Source organism: Haliotis rubra, unplaced genomic scaffold (assembly GCF_003918875.1).
Source record: "Haliotis rubra isolate DU_JTF1 unplaced genomic scaffold, ASM391887v1 Scf409, whole genome shotgun sequence".
Taxonomy (NCBI): Eukaryota; Metazoa; Mollusca; class Gastropoda; order Lepetellida; family Haliotidae; genus Haliotis; species Haliotis rubra.
In genome coordinates this window covers 419,166-428,912 of record NW_025767090.1, presented here as the reverse complement: position 1 = coordinate 428,912, position 9,747 = coordinate 419,166, and the positions used below count along the sequence as shown (strand labels likewise).

At 37.7% G+C, this 9,747-nt stretch overlaps 1 protein-coding gene across 1 annotated transcript; it reads right to left on the bottom strand.

The window, feature by feature from the left end:
- Positions 1-8,614: 8,614 nt before the first annotated feature.
- Positions 8,615-9,696, bottom strand: LOC124287923 (mitochondrial import inner membrane translocase subunit Tim17-A-like). The gene has a single exon (XM_046724414.1). It carries the CDS (start codon positions 9,618-9,620, stop codon positions 9,108-9,110), a length of 513 nt encoding a protein of 170 aa, XP_046580370.1. The 5' UTR covers positions 9,621-9,696; the 3' UTR covers positions 8,615-9,107.
- Positions 9,697-9,747: the final 51 nt, after the last annotated feature.

Here is a 9,747-nt window from a genome sequence, read left to right as displayed (position 1 = left end):
AATTTATCTGTGCATGAGCAGTGAGTAGTTAAGTTACAGTAGCAGCAGGAACAAAACGTTCGTTGTTATAACTAGGAATGTAAGTAATGGTGTTACTCTCTATATTGGTTAAACAGACGTAAATTAAATAGCTTGAGGTCAGTTTTAATGTCTTATTACCACATTTTTAAGTTTTCGATAATAATCTCTGTCAAATCGTGATTGAATATTCAGAAAGTTGACCCGAATGTATGCCTTACATTTCCGGGTACTCGATTCCGATTCGGGTAAGTACATGCGGGTACTCGATTCCATTTTTTCCTACTCGTCCCATCCCTACTGAATTCCTCATACATTTTAGAATCTACTTACAACTGGTCTTTGTCACCAATATCAAGTGACTAGATAAACTGAAACGAAATATATTGGGGTGGAAACAAATGCTGTGCTCGAAAGACAACACCTGTTTGAAATGTAAACAAACAAAATTTCAGACTTTACATTGTGTAGCATTTTCTCAAATTTTCAGACACCCATTTGCATGGAAAGAGCATAGTAGCAAGAAATAGGAAATTAAAAATAGATACAATACAGGAATGTGATGTGTTTATACGAAAACTGTTTCAAGTTTCTGTGCAGCGTGACGCCGTGACTGACGCAAAATCACGCAGAACGACAACGGTAATAATCGGCATTTCTGGCTTCTTCTCTTTCTTAAATGAAAACGATAAAAACATGCAACAATACACAGATAGTCAGAATCATTCTGATTACTTACATCTCATATTTATGTACAACCGATCAAGGGTCCTCGGAAAACCCATGTCAGCCGCCATTTTGTAAGAAATCGCAACGGTAGTGATGCCATACGTCAACATTGTTGTACATATTTGGCAATTTCTCTGAGGTGAAGGTCGGTAGAATAAGGAGTATACACAATCACCATATCCCGCCGATTACACTTTTTCAGTTTCATAATGTAATCGTTCGGATATTTTTTCATGAAACTAATTCAATTATCTACATTTAGCCTTGTTCAATATCATATCATACGTGGGTATAGGGTGTACGTGTTTTATTCTTTGAAAGTGTTTGTTTTAATAATATTTACAGAAGAAATTCACACAGTTAGTGTAATAAAGCATATATAAACCTTTACACAAGTGTTAAAAGATGAAACGTAGGCATCATGTACTTGTACAACATGTATTTTAGATCCTATGATGTGCATAGTTACAGTTTCGTATGTAACTCTTCGTCAGAATAATTTCCAATATCGAAGTCCAGTCCACGATACACCCTATCCTTTCTTTGCTGAACTGGCATCATGAAAGCAGTGTTAGCCATGAACGCCATTTGCGAGTTAACCACACTGTTAAAAAGTTAGCGGCGGTCCTTAGGTGTGTTACTTTAACGTCAAGTTAACATCCTGTTAAAAGTTAACAGAGTTTTGAACAACAAGATAACCCTCTGTTATTAGTTAACGGTCGGTTAAATGTACTTAACGGCTGGTTAAAAGATTTTTGTTTTGAACAACCGGGCCCAGGTAGGTAGCAATGGATTAATCAAGGCTTTACTAACCCAATTTCATTTTCACACAGCATTAATTAACCCAATTTCATGTTCACACAGACCAATTAGTCCTAAATAGTGAAGGTAGTTGTCCCATTTCTGGCAGTGGATTATAACACCTCCCTAATTACGTCATATGGAGACTGCCAGTTTTGGGATTATACCCTAAATCCACACACTTTTTCCATTCTTTACAATACTGGTCAACACACATTCAAAGTTTTTTGCAATCCATCACTTGTTTCAGCTAATATGACAGTATCGTCAGCGTAAAGTAATATCAACAATTTCATAAAGATACCAAGCTGGTCCTCAATAAGATTATTTACATTTTGTTGAATTAGTTTTTGAAAATTACTGGAGAACAGGATGTATTTATTACTGAGGATGAAAGTGAAATAGTATTTATAAAATTCAGTATAAACATGTTTTATAATAGTTAATTTTCCCATGACTTAAATTTCGTGACTTTTTCCCATCAACCTTCTGATGACTACCAGTATGCCAAGAGCAAAGTGAAAGGAGAAAATGATGATGTTCAAGTGACTTCCTAGTAAGTGTTATCTGTGCTTTTATCTGACAAGGGGCGGTGGGGTAGCCTAATGGTTCAAACGTTGGCTCGTCACGCCGAAGACCCGGGTTCGAATCCCCACATGGGCACAATGTGTGAAGCCCATTTCTGGTGTCCCCCCGCCGTGATGTTGCTGGAATATTGCTAAAAGCGGCGTAAAACCAAACTCAGTCAGTCAGTCAGTTTTATCTGACATGTGATGTAAAATGATATGGTGCTTGGTCTCATATGTTTGATAGGTACATGTATATAAATTATTGTTTTGATAATATTCACAAGTAAATGTGATCTGGCAAATATATGTTGTTGTACATATGTGTTGATGCAATACGTCTTAATTTAAAAAAATCATAATACATTACATGAATTGATAAAACTATAGTTAATACCTAATGTTTTCTTTTTTATCTGGCCACATATCATTATTGTCAAGGGTACAGCTTCATTAAGCCTTATGCAACCAACCATAAAATGTGTTGTTTTATGTGGTCTGTCTTGTGGGGGGTCTTGTCTTATGGGAAGATACCAGAGTGACCCCCGTTCACTAATCACACTTGGTTTCACGCCCCAATTACCTCATTAATTATGTTATCATGTCAGAAACAGAAGCTGTTACAACAACTGAGACATTTTATCTTATTGTATTGTGACTTTTTTTCCATGACTTTTTATCCGTGATTTTTTTCCAGTGACAAAATTTCTTTCCTACATTCAGTTATTATGTTAGTAATACTGTGGAAAGGTCACCAGTTATGAACGGCTGTGTCCTTTGATGTTTCAAGCGGTATTTCGGTGAGGTGTAGTAATGAGGTCCAATATTGCGTTCAAAAGTATTGTGTTGTCCTCTTCTGACGATTGCTTTTTGTGAGCGACGGGCATGTGCGAGTGTGTATTGCTGCATCCACTTAAGGACTGCCAGTGTAAATAGAACTACGTGTGAATTCAGTTGTGGAGACAAGCAGGTTGAAGTGACTGAATATTATAATTATTTAGGACTCTTGATAACTAAACATTTAGACTACACGAGAATGGCGAAAGCGACAGCAAGTGCTGCAAGTAGAGCTCTCGGATTGCTAATCACCAAATATAAACAACTTGGAGGCATGCAGTTTCAAACCTATACCAAACTATATGACACCATGGTGTGGTCGGTCATGGCGCTAACATATGGGGAACGCTCAAGATGCCATGTACAGAAACATTACAGAACCGAGCTATGAGGTTCTTTCTTGGATTGAGAAAGTTTTTCCCCAACAACGCTGTGTGTGGAGATATGGCCTGGAAAAACACACTCCCATCCCACCCCCACCCCCAAGTGAGGCAGTGTACCAGTGTTTCAAGACTTTATATGCGCCATAGACACATGAATCAAGACAGAATTTCCTACAAGATATTTAAGTGGTGTTACCAGTGGTCTGCGATAAGAAAAACAAATTGGGCTTTCAGAATACATAAAAAACTCAGCGAACTACATATGGGTCACATTATCAACATTGAACATCGTTATGGAAAACAATATGTTGTGAACAGTATTACCACCAAGATGTTTGAGACTTTCAAGGTTGACTGGGAAAGAAACGTCTCAAGATCGGATAGCAGTAATGGAAAGGGTGGAAATAAGTTGAGAACGTACAGAACCTTTAAGAACACATTCACTGTAGAGCCCTATGTCACAGCAGAGCTACCCAGAAGCCACAGATCGTCATTAGCCAAGTTTAGAAGCGGAGTTGCGCCCATAAATATAGAGACCGGAAGCTACACCAACACCCCGTACAGTGAGAGATTATATCCTCTATGCAACAATGATGTTGAAGATGAGAACATGTTTTGTTAAGATGTACAGTGTATGAAGAAGAAAGACGTAATCTACTGTCATGTTGTTCTGTGATAAATGAGGATTTTAATAACTTAGATGATATTCAGAAAGTTGGTTTTATGCTCTCATCACCTAATGTTATAGCCCAGAGTGCCAAAACGTGTAATAATATTCTTCGTAAGCGTCATAAGATTTTATTTCATTGATTTCTTTTAAAACTTTTAGGTAATTTTTTATCAAAGGATATTAAATAGAGTGACTGCAGTTCTTAACTTTGAATGTTTTTATAGATGTTATAATTTTAAAGTCTCTCGTAACTCTGTACAGGGTGGCTCGTTACTTTTACGCTTATATTGTCTTAGGTTATGTATAGTTTTTATTATGTATGTATTATTTATGTATGTTTTTATCAAAATGACTGTAACGAGGTGAGACTATAATATTCAATCTGTCTGTCTGTCTACCATTCCGGACGCCAGTGTTATGGTGTACACCCAGTGAGATACCGGGGAACGGACAAAATCCCATAGGACAAAATATCTTTGGACAAAATCCCACACCAAAACCACCAACGTAGGACAAATTCCCATTTTTATGTGTTATTGCTATCCTTTTGCACCAGTTTCAATTAGCATATTTTCATGACAGAAGCCAGTGAGATAAGTCGATAAGAATGTTTTCGTAACAGAAGCCTGGGGCTGCATTGATAAATTGTACAAATGTGTCGGTGATGAAGACAGTTTTTATCGGTGTTTCAAACTGGAAGTACTGAAGGGCAATAAGGGACGAGTTAAAGTAGCATTAGATGGATTTTTGTACACTAGGAAGGTTACAAAATAAGAGTAGTATTAGGTGGGAATGTTCAAGAAAAGTTGCATTAGAATGTCGTGTGTCCATGAAGACATCGTTGACAATGGATAATCCGGTTCATGTTACATCTCATAGTCATCCAGTCATACATCAAGTAAGATGTACAAAGATGATATTCTAGAATGAAGCTTTAGATGATTACATGTACCATGAACATAAACCAGGATGATGATGCATTATGTTAGGAGATTGCGTTGAATCGTGTTATTAGTGCGTATGATTAATACTACTTATTTATGAGGAAAACTAAAATAATGTCATTTTTCACACTGTTGGAATTTTGTCCGCAGTGTGCAGACATTTTGTCCTATGGGATTTTGTCCTATGGGATTTTGTCCTACCCTCGAGATGGTTTAGTCTCTATTCGCCTACATCTCAATTCGCCTACATCCCATTTCGCATACAAAAACAATGTAGGCTAATTGGGATTAGAAAATGCACCCCTACTCTTATAATGAACCTGACTCACTCGTCAGTGCCATACTAATTAGGGTAAAACTTTTAAGAATCTTCGGTAAGAATACTCCATCTAAATACTTCTATTATATTAATGCAATCTATCTATATATATAATGCATTACTTATTCATCTGTATATATGAAATACTCGACTGCACATACATTGTATATAACTATATGAATATATTTAACATATATGTAACCTCATGTGCCGCTGTCTGCGGCCTGAGTTGAAATAAAGTTCAGTTCAGTTCAGTTAAAATAAATAAAAGGGATTAATGCACAAGCTAAATTGTAAAAGCAATGATGATATGTAGTTAATGTCTCACTGTAAAATACTCAGTTGTTATAAGGATATGTAGTTGAGTAAAGAGGATTGGTGCATCCGCTAAGAAGTTCAAACAAGGTTATAGACTGATACTGAGAAAACCTGTTCGTGATGAAGTGAGAATGGACATCCGCACAAGTAAACTTCCTTAACACTAAGCATATGTGATATGATGCTACATGATGTGATATGATGTGAATATCATTGTGATCGGAAAATAGACAGATAACAGGGTAAATAAATAACAGACAAATAACAGAAATAAATTCTTTAAAAAAGTCTTTTTATCTTTCAACTAGAAGAGTCCACTTTTAGATCATAGGGGTGACACTAGTATATCATTGCGTAATCAACTGTCAACAGACCATGAAATGTTGTTATAAGACTGTAGGCGAATTGGGATGTAGGCGAAATGAGAACATGCCCTCGAGATACCATGCCGCTTTAATAACATGAATATCCCTGTCAGACACAATATACAAACCTGTGTTGCCCAGTCCTTGTTAATCCCCTTGTTGCTTAGCGTTGTGATTGTAACTGTGCTTCTATCACTCGACGCGAACGTCGAAGCGCTAGTAAAATCCCCCGAGCAATTACCTTATTAAGGTTATACAGAGACAACGCTCAGTATCCAGAACACAAGCCATACTGTACGATATTTGCCCTTGGACCTGTATAAGAAGGTGATCTGATCTCTCAAGCAGAAAAATGTCTTCGCTTGGTTTTAAACCCCATGAAAATCAAGGTAAGAATTTATCAGCAACCAAAACCTTATTGTGGGAGTCTACAAACAAGATAGGGTAAAAAGGCTTACAGACTTGGATACCTGTCATCTTATCCTATCCAATCTACCAAGATTGATGCTAATGATCACTGGATTGACTGGTCGAGATTTGATTAGTTACAACTACGTCATATACATAGGACCCTATTGCGGGTCAGAAAATCGATAAACTATGCCCCGGTTTACTATCCAGCCCCCTTACTACAGTAAACCTGGCTTAGTTTATAAATTTTCTGACCCTCAGTGGGGGCCAATGGTCATATAGCAGGAATACAGCAGAGTGCTGAGGTGAGAAACAAACAATGCAGAACACCTTGGCCCTGGCCAGGACTGGCTGACTGAGTTTGGTTTAAAGCCGCTTTTAGCAATATTCCAGCAACATCACGGCAGGGGACACCAGAAATGGACTTCACACATTGTACCCATGTGGGGATTTGAACCGGGTCTTCGGCGTGACGAGCCAACGCTTTAACCACTAGGCTACCCCACTGGCCAGGAATGAATGCTGCATGGGTTGTGGTTCTTTTGTCCACAATATCGTGATATGTCAAATCAAAGTTTGATCTCTGTGGTACACAACAGTCCAGCCCACTCCAATAATCAGATGGAGTTTTTATTCCAGTCATCATTATACTTTTCATTGTTAATTCCTGGGAGCTAATGTTTCAGGAAGCGGTGTCAGAAAATATGCCATAGATAAAGAAGGCACATGCATCATTTAAAGCAGTGTGGTTAATTAGAGATCTGAAAACCTACGTTTAACATGAAAGTTACAACACCCTGTGTCTCGTGTTTTGAATTCCAACAATCAGATGGTTCATTTTTTTCCAGAAAACCCTTGGTTGTGAAAATTGAAAAGCAATATTCATAAGTATAGCAAAAATATATCATGTTTGAAATTGAGCATGTAATATGCGCACTTCATTACGAATGTTAAACATTAACAAGGGTTTGATGCTACCAAGGTTTTGGGCTTAGTTTATCACCTAGATAACACTAAAACTTTCTAAAATGGCATTGTGTATTTCATAGATAACACTAGTGGTGTTCCAATTAGTTGAAATAATCGAAGATTGGTCGCAGTGACTAAATGACCAGGCAATCGATCACATACGATTTTGGAACTACTGTTTTAGTGTTTGAAACACTTGACGATGGAACAAATCTGAGAAGTTGTCAGGGCCTGACAACGTGTTTAATTATTAGAATACTCACTTCACTAACTGAAAAGACATGACTGAATATTTCTTGAAGACTCCAGAAGTTTATGTTCATGATAATATATCAGTCATCACTTTAAAGTATCAAGTTGCACCATGTTATACTTATCTCCAATAACAACCTGAATAGGAAAATCTGAAAAATGACTCTAACCAATTTTTTCGATGATTGATCTGTAATAATGAACCAATCATCAATTATAAGATTTCAACCAATTCCCAACACTAGCCTTTACATGATACAAATTTCATAATAAGCCACTTGGCATCAGACAAACATAACTGTTAATAAGGAAATATTTCATGGACCCGAGCAGTATTCTGATGTAGAATATGTTCTGACCAGCCAATGCTTGCTGCATGAGGGGACAAATGGATCAGGTATCAAGGCGTCATCACATCATCACTTGAATACTGCCTTACAAAACACCATTCTTCTATCATCGATAATGATCAAATTTTCTAGTCACGAGACATCAACACACGAGCTGTTAATCATTGATACTTTGCAGAAAAGTATTAGAACCCTCAACATCATCATGCTGAGCAGTGATGAGAATTAAAGGCGATCAACAGATCACAATTATCTGTAATTCCAACTTGCGAGTTTAACTTCATTTATTGCTTGTTTCTAAAACCAAATATTAAAAAACAATGTGCAAGTTTCAAATCAAAAAAGCTGTTTTCAATTTTCACCAATCAATGTCGATTTTGCTGCAGTGAAGATTTCGTCACAACCCACATGAACTAATACCTGAAGAAGCTATGTAAAAGACATTGTCATGAGTATGTTGAGTACCAGTACCAGATATACCTGGTACAATAAATCAGCGTATGAGTGGTTTTTACTGTACAATACTCCAGTTATATGGTGGTGGCCTGTAAATAATAGAGTCTGGACAAGACAATCCAGTGATCAACAGCATGAGTATAGATCTACGCAACTGGGATAGGATGACATTGTCAGCCGAGTCATCGAGTCTGATCCTGTTACATGGTATAACAAGAAAAAACAATGTCAATTACAAATTTTAATTTCCAGTGTCTCTTGTTGGTTTCTAAATAGATCACTTTACAACATGTATGTCACATACATAAAAATGGCAAATAAGGAATAATCTTAAAGACCTCAGAGAGTTCAGTTTCTTGATTAAAATTTTAAACAAACAAATAGAGACACACATACATTTCACATCATCAATGATGACATTTAACACACTTCAATTCTGGTGGACAACAATGGAGTGTAGGTGTATATCAAACCCATCACTTCAAATACCAGTACATGTATCATCGTAACGTGTATCCACACAATGTTGACAAGTCTAAATGTCAGTTTTAATAACGCAGCACGTTTCATCCAACTGATTTGTTTCAGTCTCGACACATGAGAAAAAATGTTTCACTAAAAGTCCCCTGTTTCGCTCTGCAAGACCAATATACCCTCTGTAAGAATATAAGTAGTCTCTAAAATGCTATGAATGCTTTCAAAGTCTAATAAATACTTCATTATTGATAATTGGGTGTTGATTGTCCAAATATATTACTCTGGGCTTGAGGGGGCTGTGATTCTTCCATGACAGTCCTGTTCGCTGGGTTGAACTGTTCCGCTGAGAAACGAGTGAACATTATTCCCATTCCCTCGATGAGTGCCAACAGAACGCCACCAATAATTGCAGAACCCACCATGGCTCCTGCTCCATTTCTCACAGAAAGAATGGCACCGGTTAGGGCACCACTTGTTATAGAATTCCAGGGATCTTCTTTCTTTCTGATATACACCATAGAACAGTCAATTGCTGAGAAAAGTCCACCCCACACTGCAAAGTTGCCTCCTGTAATGGGGGCTTTCTCTTTAATGGACACGAGGCTCCCAATAAGTCGTCTGTAGTTTCCACTTGGAGCGTTTCTGTATCCTTTGATTCCATGGAACAACGAGCCACCAATCGCTCCCATCGAAAAAGCGCCACCACAATCGTCAACTATACGCCATGGGCACGGATCACGAGCGTATTCTTCCATGGTTCGGACCCGTTTGGCTTACGAAACCCAAGGACGAAAGGAAAGAGAACGTGCGCGAAGCCCCCTAGCGACCAAAAGGAAACTTCCGAGGAGATAACTCTTAAGTTGTTAGAGTAGCCTCCCTTCC

Coding starts and splice junctions, on each gene's coding strand:
- LOC124287923 (XM_046724414.1), bottom strand. CDS start 9,620: ATGGAAGAATACGCTCGTGATCCGTGCCCATGGCGTATAGTTGACGAT.